Source organism: Myripristis murdjan, chromosome 11 (assembly GCF_902150065.1).
Source record: "Myripristis murdjan chromosome 11, fMyrMur1.1, whole genome shotgun sequence".
NCBI lineage: Eukaryota > Metazoa > Chordata > Actinopteri > Holocentriformes > Holocentridae > Myripristis > Myripristis murdjan.
Genome location: NC_043990.1, coordinates 30,460,002 through 30,474,404, shown reverse-complemented (window position 1 = coordinate 30,474,404; position 14,403 = coordinate 30,460,002). Strand labels below are relative to the sequence as shown.

The 14,403-nt window shown below is 42.2% G+C and overlaps 1 protein-coding gene across 2 annotated transcripts in view; it reads left to right on the top strand.

Moving 5' to 3' along the window:
* gatad2b (GATA zinc finger domain containing 2B) overlaps window positions 1–13,906 on the top strand; it is a 68,120-nt gene extending 54,214 nt beyond the window's left edge. The window contains exons 9-12 of one of the 2 annotated variants that reach the window (XR_003928920.1): window positions 459–569; window positions 2,891–3,101; window positions 7,107–13,383; window positions 13,464–13,906. Coding sequence is in view for 1 of the 2 variants with exons in the window: in XM_030063236.1 (XP_029919096.1) it covers window positions 459–569; window positions 2,891–3,101; window positions 7,107–7,243 (459 nt within the window). In the remaining variant the exon portion in view is untranslated. Of the gene's footprint in view, window positions 1–458; window positions 570–2,890; window positions 3,102–7,106 lie in introns of both variants that reach the window. The other variant, XM_030063236.1, reaches the window with a different exon arrangement.
* Window positions 13,907–14,403: the final 497 nt, after the last annotated feature.

Here is a 14,403-nt window from a genome sequence, read left to right as displayed (position 1 = left end):
CACGCATGCTGGAGGACAAAAATCACATGTTTCTTCAAAGATAACTGGAAAGTAATGGTGTGCCAGGCTTCTTCCGTGCACACATTTCATGTACCTAGAGAGCTTTAATAGATCTACATTGTTTTTTTGTTTGTTTGTTTTTTACATTGTTTTTATCTCATTTTTGCTGGAAAATTCTGCCATAAATCATAACATCCAAACTTTGTTTATTGTATGAATGTTAGTGTGAGGGAAGGAGGCTAACAGTTAGCATGTGGAGCATCCAGCCAGTATCCAGCACTCAGTAACAATGAGAGGAAGATAGAGCCACTACTGTCCTATAGAACAGCTGGAGGGGAGGGAGCGAAATAATGTCAGATTTTAAAAATGGTGAACTATCCCTTTAAAATGATGTCAATAGTATCTGTAACACTGACCACAAATGTGTGTCCCTGCCTGTGTTTGGGTGTCCATGTCAGGAGATTGAGCAGAGGCTGCAGCAGCAGGCAGCCCTCTCCCCCAGCTCGGCTCCTCCCGGCTCCAACGCCACCAAGACTGACAGCATGATCCGACACCACGCCCTGCGCCAGGTACCTGCAGCACAGAGCACAGCACGCCTGTCTGCATCACGCCGGGGACAAGGGGACATGCATGCACGCTCATTTTTGGTGGAATCACACTGATCTGATTTCTCTTTCTTCTTGTTTTAGCAACAGCTGCCATCTGATTGTCTTTTAAATTGAATACTCTTGGAAGAACTTTGACTGTACAGATTGCTACTGGTGCCAGATCTGCACCATTATCAGTTTCTTCCACTGAAGGGGAGGGCTTTCTCCTTACTTGGCTGAAATCTGGTCATTTGATGTGCACATACTTGCACAACTTGACATCACAAATGTGTACAAGCTATAGCAGCTGGCATTGAGTGCAGTGGAGTGTTGTGGCAGTGTAAAACACTGTGCACTGTGGGCAGCTGGTGAGGGCCAGCCATCACTAAGGGCCCACTCACATTGGCAAGTTTGAGCCCGTATCGTGCTAAAGCCAAAATCCCCCCCTCCCCAGTCCCCGGCTGGCCTGCACTCACATTACCTTTTTCCCAAACGCGCCCAAGCACGATTGCCCCCGGTGTGCACGTCATCACGTTGAAATACGACAACAACAGGCATGGCCCGACGTCATTATAAATCAATGTAGTTCAAATACATCATGTCTTCCTTTTAACTAAAAGACGTTTTTGGTCCCTTTAATCAGACATGGGATGTTTATTTACCTTGACAGTTTCGGAGGTAACTTCCTCCTTCTTCAGAAAGGTCCAACTGACAGCCGGAGCGGCACCTGTCAGATCCGGCAGACCGGGTGACCGGGTGGCCGCACACCGCGCGGTGCCGCGGCCAGTGCCGGCCGGTGCCGACGCGGTGCCGGCCAGCACCAGGTCTGCCGGATCTCCGCACACAGACTGCCGTACTTTCATTATAAACCGACTTTTGTTTATCCGCGGTTGCAGCAGCACAACGGACAATGACACAGACCACATGGTTGATTATTGATTGCGCAACGCGGCCATTCGCCGGTAATCGCGCTGTGCACATTAAACAGTTTTGCAGAGGCAGGAGGACAGTTGCATGATTTACATCCGCGCACTGCGTGCGTGACCGTGCATGTGCTCATGTACGCGCCCGTACCGTGCAGAAGCACACCCCTTCCAACCGTGCCAGAGAGGGGGAAGTGTACTGTATTCAAGCACGATACGGAGCGATCACACTGGTCAAAGAATCCGGATTTTAAGGGCAATCGTGCTTGGGCGCGGATCAAACTTGCCAGTGTGAGTGGCCTCTAAAACACTGCTGTTATGCAGACTTTGGAGATATCCAGAGATTCTCAAATACTCATGAGGAGTAGGAAGTAGGGGGGTATTTAAGCAATTTTCAGTGGTTTATTAAACTTTTTTGTGAAGGAAAAGTATAAAATAATCATTTAATAACCACAGAATTTTTAATATGGTTCTCTCTTTCTTTTGTCTCTAATACTAGAACCTTTTATTTGAAAAGGGTAAAGTTGGAAAAAATGTGGAAAAATATTCTCTAGTTGTAACAATATGAAAAGAGCCTGGTGAAGCAGTTTGGGGTCATATTGTTCTCCTGAGTCTCAGAACCAAACTGTCTTTTTTTTTTCTAAAGGGGCAATACAGTGCATGCTGGAGAAACAGTAGATAGATAGATAGATAGATAGATAGATAGATAGATACTTTATTCATCCCGAAGGAAATTCGCAGTTTTTCAGCAGTATCCACAGATTACAGATTAAATAAATAAAAAAATAAATAAAGAATAAAGAATAAAGAAGTATTTTCACAAAGTAATTTTCATCCAAACCAGACAGACACAAAGTGACCTCACCAATATGTCACAGCTTTTCATGGCACAGCAGCTCGTCCAGCGAGCCCTGGCCTGTGCTGTGCTGACATGTTCATGGCAGCAGGCTGTGTGCTGCATATTCTCTGATGCACTTCACTTATGAGGCTTCCAGGGGGCTGTTGAGCTCCTTTAGCCTATCAAGTTGCCAGAAATGTCATTTTTAAATGCCTCTGACTCAATGTGTTCCATTGCAAACAACATGGATGTAGAAAATGTATGTGTTAGCGAGTCAGTGACATTAGCTGCTAACATTAGCTAGGCTAGCAACAGCGGCTCATCACTGCTAGCACTAGGTGTGTTCATCAAATGAAAAGAATGCACTGCTATAACTCTGTACCATCATAAGACTACAGAGAATGCTTTTTGAAGTCAAATGTGTTTTCAAATCAAAACAGAGTGATAGGAAGTTTGAGTGTGTACCAGCTAGCCGCTGCTGGCTCATGTGAGTGCTGTGTGTAGTAAGGGTGTAGCTGACGGAGTGTGTGCTGTGTCCCCAGGCCCCCCAGCCTCAGGCCTCCCTGCAGCGAGGTCTGTCCAGCTCAGCGCGAGGTGTCTTGTCCAACTTCGCCCAGGCCTCCCAGCTGTCAGTGGCCAGCAGCCTGATGGGAATGAGCGGTGCCAAGCGCTGTGCCAGCGGTGGAGGAGGCAGCAGCAGTAGCAGCAGTAGACTGCAGCATGACAGCCGTCGCCAGATCTACAATATTCCCGGTACCTACAACACACAACATGTGTCCATGACTTGTCACTGAGCGTCACTGAACCTGCAGCCACACCCCAGCAGGCTTGTTCAGCTAGCCGTCCTCTTTTAGCCAGGGCCTGTGTTACAGGAGCTTCCCATCTACATCTGAACATACAAGCACTGTAAGCTAGCATTTCTCCCACTTTCATATCACAGAAGCAAATCCTAACTACATCTTCCTTTATCCTGTCTTATCACTGGTTTAGAAATCCTAAATGCAACATCACTTATCTGTTAACTAGCAACCTACTTTAGCTGTCATGCTAAACATGTTAATTACTGGTGCTTCCTCAGGTGAGTTTTGTGGTGCAGCATTAGTGCATTGTTTAGTTGTGCCCCATGTTGCCTGGTTGACCTGTCCAAAGCTGGCCACAGCCGCTGGGCTCTCTGTGGGATCATAGCCCAGGGGAGCCTTTATCTACCAGTGAGCACTGGTCATCACCACATCAGCCACATCACATGGTTTGGTCTTTCAAAGAATAGGTCCCGCCTTTTGACATTTTGTTGGTTCTTGTAAGGTTTGGATGGTAAACTGATCCTTACTTAACCAGGAATGGCAGCAGCTACTGAGATTTACAGCCAGCAGGAAGAAACACAGCAGCCAAATTGCAGCAGAGCTCTGTCCTTTACTCAGTTGTAGCATTTAAAAAGGTACATACCCAAAGGTAGGGGGAGACATGGATTCCCCTCTACCCTCAACAAAGAGACAAAACACAATGACCATCAGCCAGTATATACACTGCTCACAAAAAGTTAGGGATATTTGGCTTTTAGGTGAAATTTATGGAAAATGTAAAAAGTCCACGCTACAGTGATATTATATCATGAAAGTAGGGCATTTAAGTAGAAGCATGCACTGGTGATTTCCTCATCTCAAACAATTTCTTGAAACAAAAGCCAACAACAGTGGTGGATATACCACAACGAAAAATGTCAGTGTCAATAACTTGTCATGTGCCCTTGAGCATCAATTACAGCTTGACAGCGACGTCTCATGCTGTTCACAAGTCGACTTATTGTCTGCTGAGGCATGGCATCCCACTCTTCTTGAAGGGCGGCCCTCAGGACATTGAGGTTCTGGGGTACAGAGCTCCGAGCCTCTACACGGCGACTCAGCTGATCCCATAGGTTTTCTATGGGATTCAGGTCTGAGAAAGTGCAGGCCACCCCATTTGAGGTACCCCAGTCTCCAGCAGCCGTTCCCTAATGATACGACCTCGATGAGCTGGAGCATCAAACACCTGATGTGAATTTTGCCGTTAAACTCCCAAACTCAAAAGTTTACAAAGGGTCACATTAAGTTCACCTGGAAAGGTTAGAATGCATTTTAGGTTCATCCTGAAATTTCACCCGAAAGCCCAATATCCCTAACTTTTTGTGAGTAGTGTATTTATTAGTTTTTCTTTTACTAGTTGCTGGAGTAGTTGCAATCCCATTTCACTGCTCCCGTACATGTACATCATACATGTGACGAAGAAACCTCTTGAAATCTTGAAGTGTTACTTAACAGGCAGCAGGTATTTAACAAAAGAAGACGTCCTTGCACACTCCTCTGCACTCTAAAGACACATTTCTGTGTCTTATTTGTTACAGACTTGAACTGATCATGTTCAGGCTCACATTATTTCATTATTCCAGGGGGGTTGAGAGCTTAGGTGGATAAATCAACCTGTAATATTTCTGTGGTGTTCCTGTAGTAACTGCAACATGCAACGCCACCTATATATTTATATATTTCTGTATTATTCCGATAGTAATGTCATGTCTCGGGTTAGAAAGTGTGTGTTTAATTAACACCTGTACTTGGAGGTGTCAGCTTGTATCCGGATTTCTCAGGATGGATGTCAATAGCAGGTGGGAACAAGGCCTTAGGAACTGTTCATTTGTAATGGCTGTTTTCCTAAATGAGCTCCTAAGCCTAATTACTGTGGTTCCCAAAGAGTGAAGCTAGGGTTTGCATGATAGGAAGCCTCTGTAATGTGAGCCCTGGTTGTTATGTTTCAGAGATTATTAACCAACGGCTATTCTCCACTGGAGCTCCATGATGCACAGTCCCTGGTCCTCATTTACTGCTGTGTATATAAACCATGCATTCAGCCATTTCTAACCAAAGACCTGATGTTATCCATCTAGCTGTAATTCAAAGCAGCAAGTGGCTGAAAAGGAAAGAACACCAACAGAGACAGTAATAGAGAATGTGTAATCCACCTTTGTCTACCATTTAAGCATTATGATTTAAAATAACTAATTGACAGGCATGTCAAATATATGGATGGATGTTATAATTCACTGTAGGCAGTCATTGAAGGCAACAATAATGCACTGATAGCCGTGTGCATAAAATGGCTCATGTTGCTTTACTAGAGGATTTGGAGCATTGTGCATGAGATTGCTTTCAGAGAGTGTACTTACTCTGAAACATGATCTACTGGCTACTCAGATGATTTTGTTTTTCAGTTTTTCATCTCATCCTCCGTCTGTCCAACACCTTACGGCAAGGCAATATATCTCAAAAATCTTTAAGGTGGAATGCCATGAATTTTAGTGAGCACATTCATGGCCCCCAGAGGATGAGTCTTGCTCATTTGAGTTAGCCAGCTTTCCTCCTCTAGTGCCACCATCAAGCAAAAATCTGGCTTCGAAACAATATTTCATCATGCATACACCCTGTTTTGTTTTTAACTGCAAAAAGTGGTATAATTTTTTTTTTACAATATAAATATTTGTACAGTAGAACAAAGCAATGTCACAGGAGCACTCCACTTGGGTACCACCAGCGACACCCACCTTTTCTAAATGTTTGCCAAAGCTTGGCACACAATGAGTTTGCTGTGGCTCACATCCCCTGCCAACACTGTGTTTTTACACTGGCTCATTTCTTTGCCTGTGCTGTGTTTACCAGAGAGTGGCATCTATGATGTTATACGTAGCATTCAAGGGAAGGTTGTCACCACATATGGTCAGCTGGGGGTGTATCTTTGGCCGTAGTTACACCTGTCATTTCACTGCAGTATGGCACAGCTGATCATGCTGTCAGTTGTGTTTGCTTTCAGCTTGGATCTTGGCTCCATTGAGATCCAGTCACAAAATCCGTATGCTCAAGTGGCCTTATGGCACACTGCTGTGGGATTTCAGTTCTGTGTGGACATAAATCCGTCTAGAATCTGAACATTACAAGCAGCATCATTATTTACCATGCATCAACTGACATCACCTCTTGCAAGCTTCTGCGTTCCATAATCAGGGATCAATGAAGGGAAACACTATGGGTTGTAACAGAGGAGAAAGAGGAAACAACAGAACAAAATGTTATTGAGCCACTTTGTGAAGACGCCAGAGGTGAAGATTTCCCACCAGTGTTGTCTGTGTTCTCAGATTAAATTTCCCACTCCTGGGGGCTGTAAGAGTGCTGAGGAATATGACGTCTGCATAATGCATGTGCAGCTGCAGCGCTTTTAACTGCCAGCTGTTAGGAGTTCTACTGTCAATCAAGAAAAATCAAGAACAAGAGGAGAGATTGACACGACATATAAATAGTGCTCCCCTTCCTCTTTTAAACATTGTATGGGGAAAACAAGTTTGATGTCATGTCTGACCACAGACCTCACAGGTAATTGTCGTGTGATCTAAGATCGGACCTGTGATTGCTGAGGTTGCTGTGAAAAGACAGCAAGGCCTTTGCTTGTGAGTGGATGCGGATGAACCTGTGGTTTAAAAAATGTTGGATTTATGCAGGCAGATTACTCTGCTGTGTGTGTGTGTACATTTGACATGGTGATTTTTTTTTTTTTTTTTTTTTTATTCGGGCAGTGCAAATATTCAAATTTTATTGGCTAGAAAAATGATATACCTTTTCCATGTGGTGTTGATAAGAGCCGTTGTTGATTTGTGTCACAGCTGCAAAATGTTGACAATGTAGGAGCGTAGTGGTTTTTAAACATCTTTATACATCTTTGTTTTTCTCTGTCTTCCAGGATTAAATATTGCCTATCTGAATCCAGCGGCTGTTGGAGCCCATAAGAGCTCCAGCTTAGCAGACCGGCAGAGAGAGTACCTTTTGGACATGATCCCTCCTCGCTCCATATCGCAGTCCATCACCGGACAGAAATGAGCACCACCCAGCCCCTATTGCCCCTCAGAAGTCACCTCATTTCTGCCCTCTTGCCCCCTCACTAAAGCACTCCAATCTCAGCCAGCCAGCCCCCCCCCGACCCCCAACCCCAACCCCCGCCCCCATCGCATGCAGTGCCTGTCCGTGTGCCTACCTTAAACCAACCCATGAAAACCCGAGTCAGACAAACACAGTAAACTGTCAGAGCATCTCAAATTTTCTTACTATAGCAAATCTTCTTTGTCAGCATTGTTTAACAAGTATAAATCCCATTATTATTGCTGTTGGTAGTGCCATTATTATTACTACAACTACCTTTTTTGCTTCTGTTACTATTATTCATGTTATGCTTTTTTGTTATGCTTAAGTAGTGTGTGTGTCCATTTTTTGTTTCTCTACCTTCACTCATATTTATTTTCGAGGAGGGAGGGCAAACTATTGCAGGGTCGTTTTAGGCCGTGATCAGATAGGAGTCCTTTCTGTTCAGATCCAGTGCTCAGCTGGGAGGCTCACTAGTAGACAGTGCAGTGAGTGTTATACCATTGTGGATGCTAGGAGACGGGGATGTCCCGATCAACCTTTTTGTCCTCAGTCCAAGACATTCAGTAATTAGTGTCTGCAGATGCCAAGTCCTGAAGAGGAAGTATTTCAAAACAACCTGTTTTTATATATGTATATCTATCGATCGATTGATCGATAGAGATATACACATACATATGTACACGTAAGTGTGTGTGTGTGTGTGTGTGTGTGTGTATATATATATATATATATATATATAGGTTGTTTTGACTTAAATCATGGCTTTGTCATTTAATAGTCTTTACTGAACACCATTACAAACATTACAAACACAAGGGTTAAACAGTGTTTACAAACAGGTAAACATTATTTAACCCTTTGAAACGTGAGCTTTTTTTTTCAAAAACATGGAAAAAGGTAATGTGCAAATTAGCAAAAAAAAAACAAAATCAAAAACAAAAAAAACAAGATTGGATAATTTGAAAAAAATAAATAAATAAAATAAAAAAAACTAGGGCCTACAAAAAAAAATTACCAAAAAATTAGCCCAAAAATATACCTGAACATCAGCTCACAAAAAAAACCTGAAAATTAGCAAAAACCTTTTTTTGCTAATTAAACTATTATTTACACTGATTAAAATTCTATATTGAAATGCCTGAGTAGTGAATCTGTATCAGGGTCGGATCTCTTGTGACTGCAATCAGATGCCTTTCACAAGCATTTAACATATAATTTTATTATATTACATATTACATTATTTAAAATCTGAACCTCCATTGTGTTATATGAAGCTCTGTCCTAACTGCCTGTAGAAGTGCTTGCAAACATTGCACATAGCTGTCAAGCTGCCTCACTTTGCAAAGTGACAGAATTCCACACAGCCAGCATTTCAAAGGCATGCTCCCCTCCTCGGTCAAACCAGTGTGATGATTTGTTGCGCTCGGTTTTATGGCAGGTGCTGTAAATATGCAGCAGAAGGAAGTTACATCAATTGGAATTTGATCAAACATTTTGTACCCAATCCCAATCACTTAATGCCTGGATCAGTCCAGGACCACTTTTTTATATCAGCTCGGGACATCCCTGATATGCCATACAAAGTTTCAGAACGTGCAAGCTGTCAGTTCTTTGTTAGTTATGTTATTTGGCTAAAAATTGCTAACAAGGGGTATAACACTGTTGGAAATAATCGAAGAAAAGAGAAAGCTAGTGATGTGCTTACTCTTAAAGAGGAGGATGAGAAGCCTGCACTGGGGAGAGCAGAGTACCAACAGTGTTATCATGAGTTCCACCGAGATAAAGCCCACTTTATTATATATCATACTGAAAGAAATGCAGCTAAAGTGGAGACATGTTCCACATGGAGCAAATTGTTCCAACAGGCAAGGTGTGTGCGTGTAGGTGTGTAATCAAGAGGAGATGCATGCCTGTTGCCACTAAAGCATTGAAGATAACAGAAAAAGGCACAGGTATGTTTAAAAAAAACAACAACAAAAAAAAACAGCATCCTATTTGACCACGGCCCTAGAAAAACTCATTTTTTGCTGCTCCCACTCAATAAGCTGGCCCATCAACAGATTTTAGTTGACTCATTTTTAGATGTCAGCCTCTCCTGTTACAGACTAACAGATGAATTTCAACACAGCTACTAGATGGATGTACGTGGGACATAATAAGCAGGATTGACAGACCCAGCAACTGAGATTCCCTACTGTACCTTCAGTGGACCAGCGCGATGAGAGACCAATAAGGAGGGAAGAGACAGACTTTGATGGAACACTGTGCTGACTGACTGGAGGATGGTATCTACAGAGACGGCTCATCCAGTATTTGCAGGGGAGACAATGCCCTCCACTCAGAGATAAGCAAGGTGATTTTCCCTCCTGGTTTCATCCGTCTCGCTACCTGGCACTGACTCCCCAGTGTCTCTTGTTACCCCTTAATGCCTTCGCTTATCCAGTATGCAGAGACTTAAACCCTTTTTACCTAATAGTTCTTTGTGGCACCGTGTGTTCTTGGCAAAAATGGAGAGGACTCAGATCTAAAGTTGGGAGTACATTTTGTGCCACCCAAACCACAGACTCTGTACCTAGAAATCTTTTTTTCCTTTTCTTGTTGTAGTAGGGTTTTCTGATTGTTGTTCCCCCCCCTCTCCCTTTCATTTTTTGCGGCGTCTCCTAATGGAATGGTGGCATACCTGAGAGGTATTAGCTTCCGGAGACGATAATAATCAACATAGCTAAAAACAGAAACTATTGAAATATCTATATGGATTATGTATAGATGCCTAGCTTGAGAGAAAAAAGAAATGGATGTGGATTATATCTTTTATGGGAGAGACATGGATCAATCATTGTGTGCAAACAATGCGCACAAGTTGCCTCACTCTGGAGGAGCACTTTTCATATTTCCAATTGGAAAAACATTTTTTTTTTTTTTTTAAAAAAAAAAAAAAAGGAAAAGAATGTTACAATTCAGAATCCCTATGGTCTGGATGCTATCTGATGGTCTACCAGAGAGTCAGGGGAGAGATCATTGTGTGTATTGTAGATTGCGTCAAGGTGTATTTTAATGGCTATTTCATGGTTTTATCCTAATTTTCTTTTCCAGTGTCGAGCTTTGTGAATGTGGGATGTATCAATAGAGTGTCAACTTTCAAAGTCCTGGTTTCCATCATGTGAAGTAGGTTTAGACCGATATCGGTTTGCCCCTATTGGCTTTGATTCAATATGAGATATCGGCCAGGCATGTGGGTCATGGTCGATATGATTTAGGTTCCTCCTGAACACAGCAACATACTGTAAAAACAGTTTGGCAAACCTGATGATATTTGATTTTCTTTGCACATTTTGTTAATTCATTCAATTGAATTTAATTGCAAAATGTTTTTGTCAATGAATCCTCAGATAATCCTCAGATTAAGGCATTAATGTACCACAGAGTTTTCCTACCAATCCTATTGGTAGGATGATGCCTCGCTGACTTCAAGGAGACTACCAGTGTCCTTCAGAGTTCTAGCCCATTTAACTGTTTACAACTAGCTTACATTTTGCCCATTCATTTTGGAATGCATGCCATATGTAATTACATTTTTAGCATTTGCTCGTTTTTCGTCGCTTTAGAATGCAAATATTACAGTGTCGAACCCAGCTTAAAATGAACTGCTGTCCCAGCTCATAAAGACACGCTAAATAAAAAGACAATGTGACAGTAAAATTTGTAAGACGACATGTTTTTGAGGGATTATTGCAATTTGACTCGCAGTTTCTTCCTTTGAGTGTGATTGACAGGAAGCAGAGTGCAACATAATGTGTGCACTGAGACGAAAACACAAAAGAAATGACCAAACAAATTGTGACCAAACCAGATGAAGGTTTATTGTTTACGGTGATGGATTATCTAACTCTGGAATTTATCTTTCATACTTTACATGAATGAATAGCATCAAGGGGCTTCTTCTGAATGGAGAAGAACCAGCCCTGATATCTCCACTTGTGCTGATATGTAAATATCAGCAGGAATAATGGAAAGTAAAGGGGAGACCTAAACCCTTGGCACTGACAAAAAGAAAAAAAGGAAGGAAAAAAACACCACCATTTTCCTTTAAGGAACAACTAACCCTAAAAAATCATTATTTTCAGAGGCTCTCTCCTTTGCAATAAAATGAAGACATGAAATTGTTTTGAAAGTCAACAGATTTTCAGATGTTGACTGTTTGCACAAGACATCAGGTATCAGTAACTTTAATACGACAATATAAGTATCAGCCCTAAAAAGAACTCATATCCAGCCTAAGCTGGGTACATTTAAAAATGCATCTTCTTGTCTCCGTTTCAGCCTTCCATCAGCACTAAGACTGTTTTCCACCCACGAAAACAGACTCTTTTCAAAGCGGTCTCCAAAGTGTGTAAATGTGAGAATGCCGGCCTGCTGTTTTCATGTGGACGGGGAAAGCTGAACTTTCTGAAAACAATGAAGTAAGATTGTCATGTGATCTAGCGAGTGCCTCTGTGTTGTAGTGGAGAAGCTGGGTGGGCCCACACGCGTGGACGTAATGTGTTCTGGATCATTTCAGTGGGCTTTTGGAAAGCAGCTGCATACTGCAGTGTGGATGGAAGGCCAAAACGGCATTTTTGGATTTTCCTAGCTTAAGTGTGGACATGGATTCAGTCCATCTCCAATGTCAAGTTCTAATGTAAAGGCAGTACTTTGATTCATTTCAGGACTCATAGACTTTGAGGTTGCAGTAGGTGAGACATTTGAAGCTGTGTTCAGTGTGCAGTATTACCTCTGTTATTATTTGTGAAGATTCAGTGTGAATCTGGATTTGAGCTGGCTAAAAGAGACCTTTAACCCCAGTGCGGGTTTGACATTTGAGAACCAAGAGTTCATCAGCTCTAAGGAATTCAGAGTGTTTAGTCGTTGCTAGGTTTTGTTAAGTTACTTTGACTCTCTGCTTGCCTGATGTTTTACAGCCAGACTTTGTCCCATCATTTTTAATCAATTTGTGCACCAGGATGGTGGATTTTTCTCTTTGATGAGACCGAGTGCATTCTTAGCAAACTCAATTGGGGATCCTTTACCAAAATGTGATCCAAGACCTAGACCCTTTGGCTAGAATCTCCATCAGCACAACAGGTTAAGTTTGGGTCTAAATGCTGACTCAGAGGCTAAAGGACACATGAGTCCCTGCTAAAGCAGAGCAGGAGGACGTGTGGTGGCACTGCAGTACAGATGGAACGGGAACGGCCACTTTTTCCGTAGCACTTCCAGAAGTAAATTTCCCATTCATTTCTCCTAAGACTTGTCAAAAAAAAGTATTTCAGGAATTTTATGGCTTGAATGGCGCCAGTCCCCATCAACATGAATAATGACATTACTTGAACAAAAAAATATTTTATTCAGGCAAGGTGCAAGACTCTGTATATATTATGTTTTAAGACAGAAAGAACTACTCCAAAAAAAAAAAAAATTCTCCATGTAGACTGTCAGACACACACACATGCTGTTCCTGTGACAACAGCTCTTTGATTGGTAAAGTGTTTAAAGAATTATGGGTAATGTAGTACCTCTGCATTGCCTCTGGGAATAAGGCTGCTCTCTTAAAGATGATGTTGAAATGAGAATAAATAATGGCTTTTGGAGTAGCACATTCTATTGTATAACAACGGCATAGCTGATAGTAAGTGGACCTTGATCACTTAATATTTTATAGCCAATTATGATATTTGCTTTGGCATATATGAGTGGAAATTTTACCTCTGGAACCATATGTGCCTGCTCTATGACAATAGCATTTCTCTGAAAACACATGCCTTGCCTCTTGAGTTGGCAAAGACGTTGTATGTCATGCTTAGGATGTATAGCTACGAGTTTTCAAAAAAAAAAAAATGAACTAATCAAAATAGCATTTTTTGGACAACTCATTGGATGGCCATCCAGTCAATTAAACGTCAATTTGAAAGAACTGTTTTTATGAAATGAGAACATTTTAAATTGCATTTAAACTGATAAATAATTATGTTGTGCAAACATGTCCATCCCCATCGTGGCATGACTGATGTGGCAGTGCAGATTAGCCAGAGCCCAGGAGCGTCCCCTCTCTGTGGACACAGGTGGTCCACCGGGCTCTCAGGTGGTCCACAGGGCTCTCAGGTGGTCCACAGGGCTCTCAGGTGGTCCACGGGGCTCTCAGGTGGTCCACAGGGCTCTCAGGTGGTCCACAGCCTGCTGCCAGCCGCTCTGCAGGGCTGCAGCTTCAGCCCTCGAGCAGCCGTGGCGTTGGATCACATGGCTGTCTTCATTTCTGTGTTGCTTCTGTTTCCGTGTGGGAACTGGTGATTAACTGTGACCAGCAAATCTGATCCGGTTTCTGTTTAGCCAGCAAAACAAAGTGGTGGCCAAGTCCAGTCTTTAATGCACTTTGCCTTCTCTTAAGGTCATTTTTTGGCCCAAGTGTTCCAGCTTAAAAGCAAGTGATGTGATGTGATATTTGACAATTTAAAAAATCAATTAAAATCTAAACCACTCTTTCCTGACTGGCTGTTCCTTTAGGAGCTGTCCATTTTTTGTTGTATGTTCCCACCTTCATGCATCATGAGTTCCATTGTAACCGACATGGACACTTGCAAGAAGATTTAAAAAAAAAAAAAAAAAAAAAACCTGTCCGCCCACAGCAAATGAATCACCAACAATAATCAGTGATGACTAACATCAGCTGCTAATGTTAACTAGACTAGCTACAGATGGTCATCTTCACTGCTAGTGCCTGGCCCATCCACCACATTAAAAGAATACACTGCTATAAATCTATATTGTCTTAAGCTGAAGACTACAGGGCACTAGGTTGAAGTTGAACATGTTCTCAAATAAAAATCCAGTCAGAGAAAAAGTTTGTTGGTGGCTGACTGTGTTGTCCCTCATCTTGTTGACATTGTGAAGTTCCAGAAAGGGTTAGTCTTGGTGCCAACACGACCCAAACCCAAATCAAACGTCCCATATTGGATCCAGTGTTTGGATGTGGAAATGACATGCGCAGTCGTCAGATTGAGGGGACTGGGAATAAATAATAATAATAATAATACATTTTATTTGGAGGCGCCTTTCATGTCACCCAAGGTCACCTTACAGAAGAT